This window comes from Gavia stellata, chromosome 1 (genome assembly GCF_030936135.1).
Source record: "Gavia stellata isolate bGavSte3 chromosome 1, bGavSte3.hap2, whole genome shotgun sequence".
NCBI classification, from domain to species: Eukaryota; Metazoa; Chordata; class Aves; order Gaviiformes; family Gaviidae; genus Gavia; species Gavia stellata.
In genome coordinates this window covers 65,439,111-65,453,486 of record NC_082594.1, presented here as the reverse complement: position 1 = coordinate 65,453,486, position 14,376 = coordinate 65,439,111, and the positions used below count along the sequence as shown (strand labels likewise).

General features: G+C 46.5%; 1 protein-coding gene across 3 annotated transcripts in view; it reads left to right on the top strand.

The window, feature by feature from the left end:
- The window catches only part of CARS2 (cysteinyl-tRNA synthetase 2, mitochondrial), a 40,148-nt gene that overhangs the window by 24,463 nt on the left and 1,309 nt on the right, over window positions 1-14,376 (top strand). The window contains exons 9-13 of one of the 3 annotated variants that reach the window (XR_009483949.1): window positions 4,280-4,418; window positions 6,441-6,564; window positions 8,572-8,670; window positions 12,332-12,595; window positions 12,928-13,014. Coding sequence is in view for 2 of the 3 variants with exons in the window: in XM_059815907.1 (XP_059671890.1) it covers window positions 4,280-4,418; window positions 6,441-6,564; window positions 8,572-8,670; window positions 12,332-12,595 (626 nt within the window). In the remaining variant the exon portion in view is untranslated. The remainder of the gene's footprint in view (window positions 1-4,279; window positions 4,419-6,440; window positions 6,565-8,571; window positions 8,671-12,331; window positions 12,596-12,927; window positions 13,015-14,376) is intronic. The other 2 variants (XM_059815907.1, XM_059815908.1) reach the window with 2 other exon arrangements.

The window sequence follows — 14,376 nt, the reverse complement described above, 5'->3', positions numbered from 1 at the left end:
TCATATGAATAGTGTTTTTACCAGTTTATTGGGGCCTGCCAAAAGCAGGTGGTAGTTCCCTAACCACTGCTGGGTCATCTGGCTTGCTGGCCAGCCTGGTGTGGTAAGGGGATGGTGGAGCACAGGGAAACAAATAAATGGCGTGTTATTTCAGCGGGCCTCTAGCTGCCTCAGATAAAGCACCTCTAGCAGAATGACCAGGAGAGCTGGCATGGTTAAGGCTCTGTGGCTTTGCTAGTGTCCGTCAGCATGCAATGTGCTGCAAGCCTTTATAGACACGCAGTCGTTGGACTGAGAATTCTTTTTGATCATTAATACCTCTAGCTGCTTTCAGGAGCCACCCATCTGATCTTCCTGCTGGAGCCTCCCTTTCCTAAGGCAGCTGAAGGCACTGGGAATGCCATGTATTCCTGAAATATTTCAAACCATGGGATAGTAAAGAGGCTGCTGGTTATTAACTGCTGACCTCCACTATGGTAGGAAGGGAGCAGCAGATCCAGGTGGGAGGTTTGCTGCAGAACAAGCCCCCATTTGGAGCAGGAGAGGGGGCAGGCAGCACTGCCACTGCAGGGTGAGGTGGCAGGGCAGTGGCATGCCTGGCTGTTTTGGGGTGATGCAGCAGGACAGTGGCACCCATGGCTGTTTCCTCAGTCAGGAGATGAAATACATTGTGCATGTGTAAATGGCTCCTGGCTGCAGCTGGGGGCACTGGGGAGTCTTGAACAAACATGTCTTTAAAACAAAGGCAGAAGATGATCTACAACACTGTCATATATATGTTTGTTCTGTAAACAAAAGCGGAATGGCTGGCAATTTCTAAGCTTGCCTTGGTGCAATGAATGGCGCTGGAGCCCTGCAGTGGAGGGCAGCTTGCATGCCTTCTCCATGCAGCTGGCTGCATTTGAAACCCTGCGAGAAGGACATGACCCTTGTTTTGCCTTACTTCTAGGTTAGATACCTTCCTGTGATAAAAACAGAGGGCTACCTGTGCAAATATAGGTGGTTTTGATGGGAAAGCATACGGTGGTGTTATGTCAGAGTATAATGCCAGCAAGCCACTTGGTGGATAAGGACTGCTTGAAGGCCCGCTGCGCTTGCCACCTCCACCTTATGAGGTAGGGTGCAGTTATTCTGTCTGACAAAGAGCCAGAGTCAGTCCCTGCTGAGCCAGGTCTTTACTATGCAGCCTGTCAGCTTGTGTCCCTGCTATCAATTCACTTTGGTCTAAAGATAAGTTTACTGCACTCCTTCTTGTCTTGCTGTCTGTTTCCTAAGTATTTTTATTAGAAGTGAGATCCCAAGCACCTTCTGTTTGTTCCTAAAAAGGTTTTTGTAGCCTAAACCTGTTGGTGATGATTCCTGCTGTCCCTGCCTGTGAAGGAGAGCCATTTGTACTTGCTAAAATCCAGGTTTCAGGTGTCGGGTGATGTTACCACGCTTGTTGAATCCAGCCTGTAAAAGATCTTTGTAGACATGCAGATGAGGGTAGCGCCTGACAGTCGGGAATGGCTCGTGCTTGATGCTGTGGTTTACATGGATCTTGGGCTTGGAATGGGCCTTTTTTGTGGTCTGGGCTACCTGCTGCCTGCATGTGTGCTGACAGGCACCTGGGGACAAATGTGACTCCAAACTGCCCCAACCATGGAGGGGCAAGGGCTGGAGGGGCTCATGCAGGGATGTGCATGTGTTTCATGGCAGTGGGGGCCCCCTCCTGTGATGGTCATCGTCACAGGGAGGATAAAGCTGGATGCCTTGCCTGTGGAGAAGAGGAGAAAAGTTGGAGGGAAGAGGCTTTGATGCAGGACATCACCCTTCCACAGCGTGTCTCTGCAGGGGGTCCCTCTGCTCCATCGCCCTCTCTGCCTGCTCAGGCTGGTGGGGCAGAGCTGCTCGGGGTTAAGCTGAGCTCTGGGGGCAGTGGTGGCGATCCGGGCCTTCTGCTTTGGCTGATGCCTCTGGCTGCCCCCTTCTAGGCTTGAATCACCACCCTTCATCCCACCTGGGGCTGTTGGAAAAGGTCTTTCCTAGGTGCTACAGACAGCAGCATAGTGCCCCACCACCAACATGCCTGCCAGGCTTCTTCTGGGTGCAGCTTAAAAGGAGAGGTGCCATCTCCAAAGCCCTGTGAGACCCCGTCGTGAGGGACTGCTTTACCTCTTGCATCTCATCAGCAGTGGCTTTGCCTTTGCAGTTAGGTGGAGAGGCTGTGAGCCTGCTGCAGGCGGCAGGGTTCTGTCCCCAAAACGCTCTCCTGGTCACCAGAACTGCTCTGGTGGTGTTGTGAACCTGAGTGAACTGTAACATTTTTGTCCCTCTGGTCTTTAATTACTTGTTGGTGCTAATAAACATATGTTTTCTAATTTGACGGTGTAGCAATGATGCCCTCAGTGGCAAAGGAGGGAAGGAGTAGGGAGTATGGTGAAGATTTATAGAGCCGGGCTCGCCTGTGCTGCGCTGTGGGTTTGCAGTGCCTGCAGGCAGTGGTGTAGGAGAGTGCTGTGAATCGGGGAAGAAGGATGGCTTTAATCAAAGTGGGCTTCATCAAGGTAAACTTTTATCGAGTATTCCTCATGGAGTTCCTGTAACCAGGGTAATCAGTTGAGTAATCTTAGTGGATATAAATGATCTCTTTCAATATCTCACTGTTTTCTAAAAGTCTGTACATCAGTCTTTTTAAAAGCTGAGTAAAGCTTAATTTTAAAACCAGTGTTAATGAGGCAGTAATGCAGATTTTTAACTACACACAAGTGGAAAACCTCACAAAGGGAGGTCCAGACTTACGCCTTAGTTATACTCGGGTAAATCCTATGGAAAGTCTGTTTAAACTGTTAGGCTTCTTTGGGATTTAGGCTAATGGAACCGAGCTCAGGTCTCGCAGGTGAGATTGCTGTGGAAACTACAGGTGATGCTCAGTGCGGATGAGATTGGGAATACGCTGCAAGCTGTAGTTTGGATGTCCCATAGTGCAGAGGTCAGGCATACAACGGTGAAGCAGTATTGCACTGCCTAAAATGGCTCTTATAGAAGTAATCAACTGTGGTGTGATATTGTGGGAAGGAACGCATTTAAACTTAGGCCTGTCCTTGGTGGACACAACTTCCACCGAAGTCAGGTGAGCTGTTTTGTGTGGGGTCTGAGTGCTCTTCTACAGAAAATTGTGCATTACTGTACAAATAGAAAAATTGCCTCTTGCTGATAGCAGCTCGCAGTAAAAGTGCCAGGGGGTCAGTCCAGCACCTGCGCTTCTGAGAGCGTAGGCAAGGCGAGAGGCTTAACCCTAAGCCATCAGAGGCGAACGCTGGTAGTTCCCAAAGCGCAATTGCCTGCCGAAGCTCAGGTCCCGCTGAATGCAGTGAGGGTGTCCGTGTGCACGGATGCCATGTTAGTGGGGGGGCTAATGTTGTCTTTCCAATTGGTGGAGGAGAAGCACTGTAGGGTTAGGGTATAGCAGATCTCATCATAAAGTATAGCTCTGCTTAGGATGTGATGAATCATTTACCCTAAGGTTTTATCATTCTTTCCAGTCCTTATAAAGAGGCTTAGATGTAAGTGTGTAAGCTGGATGTGATGAATCCCATCCCAGACATGCCCTTACGAGTTTAAGCAATTTGTATTTTCTCTAATAGTCGCCTTTTGAAAATTGGTATGACCAGTTTAACTTTGATATTGTGAGGGAATTGTATATCTAGTGCGGAATCTAGACTGCAAAATCTTAGGTCCATCTAGATTTTTAGATGCTGGTGAAGCAGCCCTTTAACTGTAAGTGCCTGTATTCCTCACAGCATCAGTGGTGAGGATTAGGTCTCTTTGGAGGTCTAAAAGACAGATCGTGTCTACCTAAATTAGAATAGGAATAAAATTAGGGGTGAGATCAAAGGTATGTCTTGCCAAATTAAATTGTGGGGGGATGCTTAGAAATATACCCAATCCAAATGCTTTGGAGTAATAACTTCACAGAGAGATTCAGTAATGAAAAAAAAATTAAAATCGAGTAGCTATTACTTCAGTCAGCTTCCAGGCACTTTTTGAATCAGTCTGGTACCTTTCCAGTAGGTTATACTTTGTCATATGTAATCATAATCTTTTATATTGATTTAATTCACCTAGTGCACATGAAGAACAGAGATTTTAATTAAATATGCAGCAATTGTAAGAAAAGTTTCTTGTGACAAATAATAACAAATTTTTCCTGGAATTCCTTTGTCTCAGAATATTGTTCCTATGTATGACAGACAGCATCCTCTGTATCATAATGCTCAATTTTTATTTTTTTTCTTAGCAGTAGAATTTAGTGATGAGAGCATGGATGATGCAAAGCACCTTCTTCAGGCAATCTCCTCATTTATTAGAGATGCAAATGCTTATATAAAAGGACAGCTGGTATGTGACCCTGTTAGAGAAGACATACTGTGGGAAAGGTAAGTGTACCTCCTGTATCTTAAAGATTGTGATTATGTGAGTAGTTTGCTGACAGGCTCAGAGGACTAAACACTGTAGTGTGCTGAGTTCTGTTTAAAAAGCAGAAGAAGAGGAAGGACTGAGAAGCAGTCTTCCCTGCCAGCCCTCACTAAGGGCAGCTTTTTTTTCTTCTTTTTCTAGCCAGCTGCTTTTCCTTATAGTCTGCTACACTTAGTTCATTGTATTTTTAAAATCTGTTGTTATTTATCCAGTGTGCCTGTCCTGACACTTTTATCTTTCTCCCTCTTGAGTGATGTAGAAGGCAAAGCTATGACTGAAGTTGTGAGGCTACCCAGTTAGTAAATAGAACTGTGCATTAGTGACTGAAGAAGAAAGAGGACGACTGGAAAGTAATATGCCTTGGGCACATGAGCTTGTAATCAAGCTGGCTGGCACAGTGGAGTGCAGCAGAGGAGTGAAGTGGTTACTAAGAAACTGTCCAGGGGCAGAGATGTCACAGGAAAAGAAGGAATCACGGCTGTTGTGACCCTGACACTGAAGAGAAGAATCTTCTTTGGAGCCCCTTAGGAAAACTAGATCATCTTCCAGGAGAGAGAAGTGCTGTCTGTTGGGTGCAAAGCTGAGAAGACCAGTGCTCTGGAGTCAGGGTAGGAGGGACATTGAGCACCCTGAAGCAATGTACGTGCAGGCAGCTTTGGGACATAAGATCAGAGGGGAAATGGCCTGTGCTGTAGAAGTGAGAGGCGGCTTCCTTGTGGTGCGGGCACCTCACTGTCTGGGAGCTTGCGGCTGCACTGACTAAGGCTTGCAAGGAGCGCTGGAACGTGTTACAGGGAAGGGGAGCTGAATTAACTAGCTGTGATATTTGGCAAAAGGGAGTCCTTCAGCAGGAGGCCGCAGAAGACCTGTTTGTGAGAGATAAGGCTGAGAGATGTGAGGCATGTGGACAAGTTGAAATGGATTGTCAGTGGGGGACATGTGGGAGGGCACAACTTGGGTATCACTACATATAAAACCAACCAAAATGAAACAGAGCTCTTAATTAGGAAAGTGGTAGATACTCACCAGAGGGAGAAGCTTGCAGGGAAGAGCATTGGGAGGAATGGGTTAGGGCAGCAGCCATCTGATATCTGAGGGGAGTCAGGCATTCCAGGCAAAAACACTCAGAAACAGGCACAACTGGGTTGAGGCGAGCCCCAGAGGCGCTAGGATAGCTTGAGGTTCCCCAGGTAACCCTGCTTCCTGAGCTTTATCGTGAAACGGCATCCTCAGGTCAGCACTATCGAGGTCTGTTTTGCCTGGCTGTGTGCAGGAGCGCGCTGCTAGTACCTGTTTGCAGCTCGCCATTTGTTCCCCCTGCTGTCCTCATCTGCTCCAAGTGGCTGCAGCGGGTGGCACTGGTCCTGCGGCGATGAGTGCTGGCTGTCCGCTGGCTTTTGGTGCTGTTACACAAACTGTCCCACCAGATTTTTCCATCTCGGCCAAGCAGAGTCCCAGGGCTGGGATTGGGCTCGCCTGGGAAATGAGGAAGCAGTGCCTGCTTCCGAGTCGGATCCTGCCAACTGGATGCCTGGCCGACCCCGAGTCAGCTCTCTGCCCGGCACTGGAGTGATGCGCCTGATGTGGCTTTGGAAGAGAAACATGCCGTTAGCATGAAAAACGGGCTGCTGGAAAAAAAAAGAACTTAGCAAAATCTTTTAATGTGCTTAATATCAACCTCATTTTCTACCTGTTTTTAAATGATCAAGGCAAGCCTTACTCTGCTGTTATTGGTTCCTGTGATTAACGGTAGATTTATTAAATGGATGTAGCACTCTAGGTTTTGACAGGCATCAAGTTTTTCCTTTTGCAGCTGAAAGATGTATTCTCCCTTATCAGTGTGGCATTGCCCATCATGGGACAGCTAGGAAGGAAACGACAGTGTCCTTTCAATGACTCCCTCTGGCTGAATAGCTGATGAATTCAGCATACTGCTGGCATCTTGTTTGTTTTATCTTAAATGTTACCTTTCCGTCTTGAAGGCTAGCCAACACAAAAGTAACCGTGAAGGCTGCGTTTGCAGATGACTTTGACACCTCCAGGGCTGTTGCAGCAATTATGGACCTCATTCACCATGGCAACAGACAGCTTAAGGCTGTTACTAAGGTAACCTATTAGGATACAGAGATCAGAAAATGACAGCTGTCCACTGTCCTACTGTTTAATGCAGACAGATTAGTTTATTGTTCACATAAGAAACCAGCAGAAACAAAGCTCCATAAATCGTTGACCTTAATGGTGCCCATTTGTCCTGACCGTATTGCAGGAATTGTGTACAGCTATTGTTTTGTGCTTCGTTGTGTCCAAAGGATGTTTCTTTCCTGCTGCCCTATATTATTTATACCTACGGTTTTTGAAAGGCATGAAGCCATTGTGGCATGCTGCTAATTTTAGTGCTGGGTTTATGTTCTTACCCTGCTTCTTTGCTTAATACCCATGCACGGAAATCAGCCTAAATTGGGAAATGGGGGGTGGTGGTTGCTGTGGGGGCTTTGGCAGGCAGTCCCAGGTGCACGGAGTAGTCACGGTGGTGAGTTCAGCTTCAGGGACCGAGTGGTTTCTGCTGTTGGCAGATAATAACTGTGGCCTCAGCATGTCTGCATGAGTCTATCTTCAGATGGCTTTTGGCAAATTGAGACCCTGTTAAGATCTCTCAATGCTGACACAAAGAAAGCATCTAGTAAGGACCAGACCTGAGCAATAAATACAGTCTGAAGCACTTCTGGCTGTCCTTGTACCAACAGCTCCCTTTCTCGCTCAAGGTGAGCAGCTCAGCCTTGTTGTTGTGCTCCTTGATTGCTCGTGTCATCACGTCCACCATTTTCGTGCTGTGAAAGAGATGTTGAGTATATAATAGTAACTGAATGGGTTCATTTGTTTAGAAATCCTCCCTCCTCCTCGTCTTGTTTTGGTGCTGGTTTTAAATTCTGTCCTTAGCCTTACCTTTCCCTTTTCTTTACAAAATGACTCTCTGAGCGAATCCCCAACTTGAGCCAGTTTGCAGCAGGGATCTGTAAGAGCATTACCACTCCGTAAATACAAGTAGCCTCATTTTGCCAGTTGTTGCTTGTTTTCCCTGAATTCCTTCTGTCACTCACTTTGCTAAGAATTGGGTGGGATATCTGTGGGGCAGCTGACTCGGATTGCTGGTTGCGGTGGTGGAGCTTTTCTGGGTGCAGCCCAGCTGTCAGAGCATTGCCTCCTGCTGACTGAGCACATACTTTTTCTCCGTAAGAGTTGTGAGCAAATTCACATAAACATAACTACTCATTCTTCTCTTTAATCTTCTCGCTATTCTTACCCTAGTTGGCGTGTTCCTATTTCTTTCCCTCAGCAGTTCACTTCAGGTCCTTCCAGTTCAGATCCTTTGCAAATTTTAGGTTATGGCTTGTCTCAGGCCCTAATGGAGATGTCGGATAAAATCCAGTACCAGCTGCTAATTTGGTTGTGTATGTCATCACTGCCTTTTTTTATGCAAGGGTTAGTCCCTTAAATTGCTTCTCAGTTTACCATTTAATCTTGATTATTTTTTTTAACTTTTTTGTGTGAAATACATATGGATGAAAGAAAGAGATACATGTGTTCTTAAAAAAACCTGTTCTAACACTGCTGCTGGTGGTTGCTGGTGCTATTGGGGCATGACAAAATGCTGTAAGCTATCTCAAAGCAGTCTTTACGTTGTTTAAATCAATAAGACATTCAAAAAAGGGTTTGGGGTTTTTTTAATCACTTATTTTATAGGTGCCTTTCAAGCTGGGATTTTGTTCTTTTGTTTTGTTTTCATACACACACAGCCTTTTCATGCCCAGAAGTGCTATTTTTAGGTCTAATTTACTGTGCGCATGTAATGCGTGGCAGCTTCGTGCATCTCTCCTCCTTGCTGCACATACTGGTAATAAGCTCTTCCCTTCCCCAGTTTACTTAAATCTTTTCCCTTTGTGTTGTGAGGTGCTATTATAGCTGTGTAAAAGTTCCTGTCGGGGCAGGTGTTACTGGTAGAGGTAGATCTATATAATTATAATAGTTTTCCCTTGTGGACCTAGGCTACAGAGGGGTGCTGAGTTCTGTAATATGTATTGACTGGACAATCTCTTTTGAGTGTTTTTTAAACAGGATGCTGGATCTCCTAGAAGCTCTGTTGTGTATGGAAGCATTATTTCCTATATAGAAGGCTTTTTTAATGCCCTTGGGATGTCCTTTGGAGAAAGACAGGTAGGAAACATTTCTTCTGTGTCTACTAATATAAGGTACCAGTGCCAGCATTATGTTTTATAGAACACTTAGCGGAAGCATCAGATGTAACGAAGTTATTTATGGCTTTAGTAAACCTTTCTGCACTGCTAGCAGTTTCTACTGTGGTGTCTTAGGAGGGCATGTGAGCAGGTAGAACAGGAGAAAGCAAAGTGTGGACTTTTTTCTTCTCTGAGATACTCCTGTGTCACTTCTGCAGCAGTTGTGCTGTGGAAATGAAAGTTTGAGGAATGAAACAAGAAAAAGTTAGCACTGGAGGCCTTTTAAGTTCATCCTGGTTTGTGTCAGGCTTTTTCCTGGCTCTTCCTCTTCTTTCTGATGGTTGCACCCAGGCTGACTTCGATAGCCTTACAAATGTTTGTGGTTGTGACCTCCCTGCATAGCAGGAGTTGGGGTCCAGCTCCTCTGCAGAAAGCCAGGGTGCGGGGAAAGGAGCTGCTCCACCTTGAGATGTGGGAGGGTGCGGGGAGGGGAGGGCAGTGTGTGGGGGGGGTCCCATTATCGGAAATACCTTACATATTCTCTAGTGCTTGGAAAGGTAGGAATGGGGAGGGGAAAAAAAGGAGAGAAAAGCCCAAAGCAAAGAACTGTGCAGGGAAGAGAGTGATAAATGCCAAGGCAATATCCTGATCTATGGAAGGGGGAGCATTTAAAATGTCGCAAGGTGTTGGAGAGTAGCAGGCTCTTCTGTGTTCCTCTCCTGCTCAAATCTGGAGCTGAATAGCAAGACTTCCTTTACAGAAACTGTTCTGCAAAAATTTCTTTGGGGGAGGGGGGGGAGGAAATGTATAACAAAATGTAAATATCCTTATTCATCCTTTGAAAGTCAGGCAGTATAGCAATAAATTAATATATTTGCTTTGCCTCTTTGTGTATTTTTCCACAAAATTTCTTTCTAAACAGCGGTTGGATGTGATTTGTCTGTGTGCTACTCCTGATAACCCATGGTTTGTCATATTAATTTTTAGTGGCATACTAAACACTTACAGACAAATATAAGTTGGATGTCTAAGTCATTCCTCCGGATTCTGGGCTGTCTGTATGCAGGTGTCTGCTGCATCTTTATTTTTGCTGAAACAAATGTCTGAATGCTTTTCTTTTTTGCATGCTGTGCTAGTTTCTCTGGGGCAGCAGGGGTAGCAGAAGACGATGGTGCGAGGTAGGCAGGAAGGAAGGAGCAGCATGTCAGACCCTTCTCTGTCCCTCTGCTCTTTCCTTTCAGCTTCCAGTAAATGAATCGATCAAAATCCTAATCAGAAGGGTCCGTGGGCTGCCGCAAGCTAGCAAATAAAATGGTGCAGGGATTGTTCTCTGACCTTGAGACCAGCCACAACAGCTCAGTGTCCAACCTTTCTTGCCCCTTAGCCAGGTGGCCTCAGGCATGCAGCTTGCCGGGAGCAGTCCCTGACCTGACCACCACAGGTCCTGGCACATGGGCTGTCTGGGAGAGGGCTAGCTGGTCTGGCCATCGCTGTGCTAAGAATTTAATGTAGAGGCTATGGGGAGCAGTGTTCGGGCCTTCTTCATTTGGATGTTTGCATATAGCTTGTGGGTCGGTTTTGCTCTTAGGATGGGATTCATCTCAGCTAATTAGCCTTGCAGTCTAATGTAGCTGCCTGTGCTTCCGCAGTAGTTGGCGGAGAGAGAAAGGCACCACTGAGGGATGGTTCATCTTAGTCTGCTGGTTGTATAAAATAAGACTGCCTGTCTCTCTCTTTCTCTCTGCATTGGCAAGAGAAGGAGCCTGGACAGCCACAGGCAGGTAAGATGAATCCATCTGAAAAGATGATGGAATGGAAATCAGCATGCCTGTTTTAGAGCTGGGGAGCAAAGGTGAGCGCTTTTGCTCTGCCGAGAAGTGCTGTATTGCAGGTGCAGCTGGGGACAAACAGGTGGTCATCTGTGGGGTAGGCAAGGGCCAAATTTCCATATAAAACTTCTTACGAGCTCTTTGGATTGGTTGGTGCTGCAGGGGAAGGAATTTATGTAGCCTCTCAGGGCTGATTTCTGTCTTTTACATGGAAATCGGATTGGTTCATCTCCTAAAGCTGCCCCTCCTTTCGTAGGATCTTGTCTTATGTCATGAGTAGGTGCCTGGTTTGAACTTTGGCAGTGATGTTTGTAGAGGCACGTTTCTTGCTCCCCTCATCATTTCTTCTTCCTCTTCTTTCTGTATTTAAGCATTTACAGTTGGACTTTGGTGATCTTAAAGGTCTTTTCCAACCTAAATGATTCTATGATTTATCCTGCTCTTTTACCTGCTCCAGGTTAAAGAGCATTTCTGGGACTTAGATTTATTACCTTCTTCAATCTCGTAAACTACTTATTTAGTACATTTACATGTTTTGAAAGTTTGGGGAATTTGCTGCCTTTATATGATTGTGGAGAGCATTGAGCATCTCGCACTCTCTTTGATAGCTTCCCTCTCACCTCCTTCTCCTCTTTCTTTGTTTGCTTGAGTCACTGACCTCTGAAACTACTCCCTTTATTTCCATCCTGCTGTTTGGTGACTAAATACAGTCCCCTCTGGCTTTAATTACTCAGCTGCTCTTCTGCTCCCAGTCGAGCATCGCTGCCAGCAACTTCGCCCCCCGGCCTTGGTGTGCTTTACATTTCGCTGCTCCCCCGTCTTGTGTCTTAGTGATAAAATACCACAATGGCATTTTCTTGTTTGTTGGAGGTTTGTCCTTTTCCTCCCCCTTAGGAGTTTGCCTCTAATGAGAAACAGGGATGGTTTCTCTGCCGAGAGTGAGGCTGGGAGCCTGGCTGTGCCAGCGCTGAGGAGTGGCCTTCCTCTTCTGCTAGCACCTGAGCTCCCGTCCCGGCAGCCATCGGAGCGGGACCCTCTAGGAGGAGCGAGGCCATACCGTTCCTGTGGCATTGACCAGCGAAACTTCTGCCAAGTCAGAGGAGGCCGAGGAAGCTCAGACCTGGCTGAGGGGAGGAGGGGGCCAGGCAGCAGCCAGAAAACACCCACTGTATGCAGTGGCTGAAAGTGTTTTTGGGTGGCTGAAACTTTGGATAAGACGGATCAGATAAAAATTCTGTGGATTTGGGGAGGCGTTCTGTAGATGCAAGGGGAAAGAGTAGTCTAGAGACTTAAAGCCAAAACACTTACTTTTCCTGGTTTGTGTTTCCTGAAGAGGGTCCGGAGCTCAAAGGCAGAGTAAGGGGCTGGTGCGCTCTAGCTCTGCAGACATTTACAGCCGAGGGACTGTCTGAGCTGGTGGCTGGGCTTCCCTTGCTGTGTTGGATGGCTGTTGCCGGGCCTTTCTTCCATTAAGTTGTCTAATCCCTTTTTAGTTTATGCACACTTCTGGCTTCTCGGAGGTTTCCTGTAGCGATGAGTTCCACAGTTGGGTTATGCAGCATGTTATGTTCACGCGAGAGCCCTCTGCTCCAAGATAGACTCTTTCTTATATAGGAATACACTGAACTACTTCCAAGTTATGACTGCACTGTAACTTTTGTCCAGCATTAGTGAGACTGTGACATTTTAATCATAACGATATATGGAAGATGCACAACGAAGAGAGGTGATGTGGCCTCTGTATGCTACTGAGTTGGGGTTGATTTTTAAATAATTCTTAGATGTTTGTGAATCAACCTGTTTGATTTCTAGGTGGCTCTGGGAGGAGGCAAATCGGCTGTGCTCTCTAACGTCATTGATGAGCTTGTAAGGTTCCGGGCGAAGGTCCGTCATTATGCACTTGCTCTGCCAGAAGAAGCAGCAGAAGCTGTGCCAGTGGAGGATGCTGCGGGAGCCAAAGAACCAAAACAAGAACAGAAGGAAAAGAAGCAGCAGTTAATGCGGGAGAGAAAATCCCTCCTGGACGCTTGTGACAGTCTGCGTGGAGACCTTGCTGCCTTTGGAATCCACATAAAGGTAGAAGACAGTGACCCTGTTAGTCATTTTTTAACACGGTGTTTGTTTTTGCCTTTCATGCCCCTCTGGCATCTTTCAGTGTTGTGCTCTGCTCCCCGTATGACTGCAGTATCAGGAGGCAGAAGTTAAGCCCTTGCCTGGCTGTACTGCTAGCTTTCTCTTCTGCTCCCCCTCAACCTTGTGTCCCCATGCAAGCTGTAGCTAATTCTACAGTTGCTAAGGGTATGTTATTTAGCCACTGAAAATTCTGTAACATTCAGAAATCCCCAAGTTGCCCAAATTCAATCCAGAAGAAAAGGTATGAGTAATGCGTGCCATCTTTAAAAATTTAGATTGCAGAGGAACTGGAAAGTAAACTGAGATGACTTATGAAAATAATGCCTTCCCTCTACCCTCCCCGTGTTCCCCCACCAAAAATGGTAAGTCCTCAGGAGAAAGCCTCTTCCATCTTCAGCAGCTCCATTCCCGGCTGTTCCTGAGCCATAAGTACTTTGCCTGATTCCTATACCGCTCCTCCCTCCACCCTGCGTTCTACTTTTAGCCTATACCTAATGCTACTGTTCTTTTCCATTACCCCAATGGTGTCTTCTGCTCAAGAGAAATCCCTTCACTGGCTTGCTGTCTCCTCCTGGTTTCAAGGTGCTACATTACTTCTTTAAGGGGTGCCGCTTCTTCCAGTTCCTCTTGCTTCACTGCCCTTCTCACCTCAGCTCCAGCCCTTGTTGGGTCAGTGTTGCTCCTCACATGCAGCATCTCCCTCCCTCCCTCCAGTTCATGCTGCTTGTTTTTCCCCTCGCTTGGGAATTGAGTCTTGTGTAGCCTCCTTGCACTGTTTGATCACTAAGCATGTAAAGCACAATGACATTAGGGAGTGACAGCATACATCCTCTTTGATTGCTGAACGTGAGAGCTGTCATTTGTCAACACACCTATTAAAAGCAAATACGAAATGTGGTCAGCTGTCTCACAATCTCAGACGAAAAGTAAGCGTGCCGATACAAACTGTGGTGAGGGCCAAAGTGCAGTGGTGGTGAGCTACAGCTGGGAAAGCAGAGGAAGACTGTGGGAAGCTGGAATACCTGCTGCCTTAACTTGTTTGTACATAGCTAGATCCTTGCTCCACTTACCTGTCAAGAAAGTTCACAAATCCAAACAACTGCACTGAGACAAAGTCTTGGAGAAGACGACTCCCATTTTGATCTATTTGGCAAAATGGCCACAGCCCCACTCCCCCTTTTGAAGATTTGGTTTGGGTTGTTTTTAAAGGTATTTATAGGCATTTAATAACCTCCTAGAAACTGGCCTTAGCCAGGATTCAGCCCTTTCCATTTATTTAAATTTTTTTTCATAACCTGAAGCTCGGTGTAATCTGCCTCCTGCTCGTCCCGGAATAGTTTGCTCCTGAAGACGAAGCATTCGTGCATGTATGAGCACACACAGCACGCATCCAAAGCTGAACTCCTGCTTTTTTTGCTACTTAACGACTGGAAGTATCTGAAGGTGTGCTGTGAAGGTTGCCCAGCTCTTTCCTTTGCAGATCCCAGAAGAGTCCTGCAAACTGAGCGATGTAACTCTGCAATTCCTCGTGCACGTTCCCAGAGCAGACACAGGGCAAGGCATGGCTCTACCCAAAGCAGAGCTCTCAGCACATGTCTGCTTGGCTGGGTTGGTTGGCTGCCCTGGGTTGGCTATTGCCAAAAATGCCACGCTAACACAGTGCCTAGCAGCTGGGTCCTGTGTGCCTAATAAGCACTTGAGGGAGTAATTTGAATTTCTCTTTT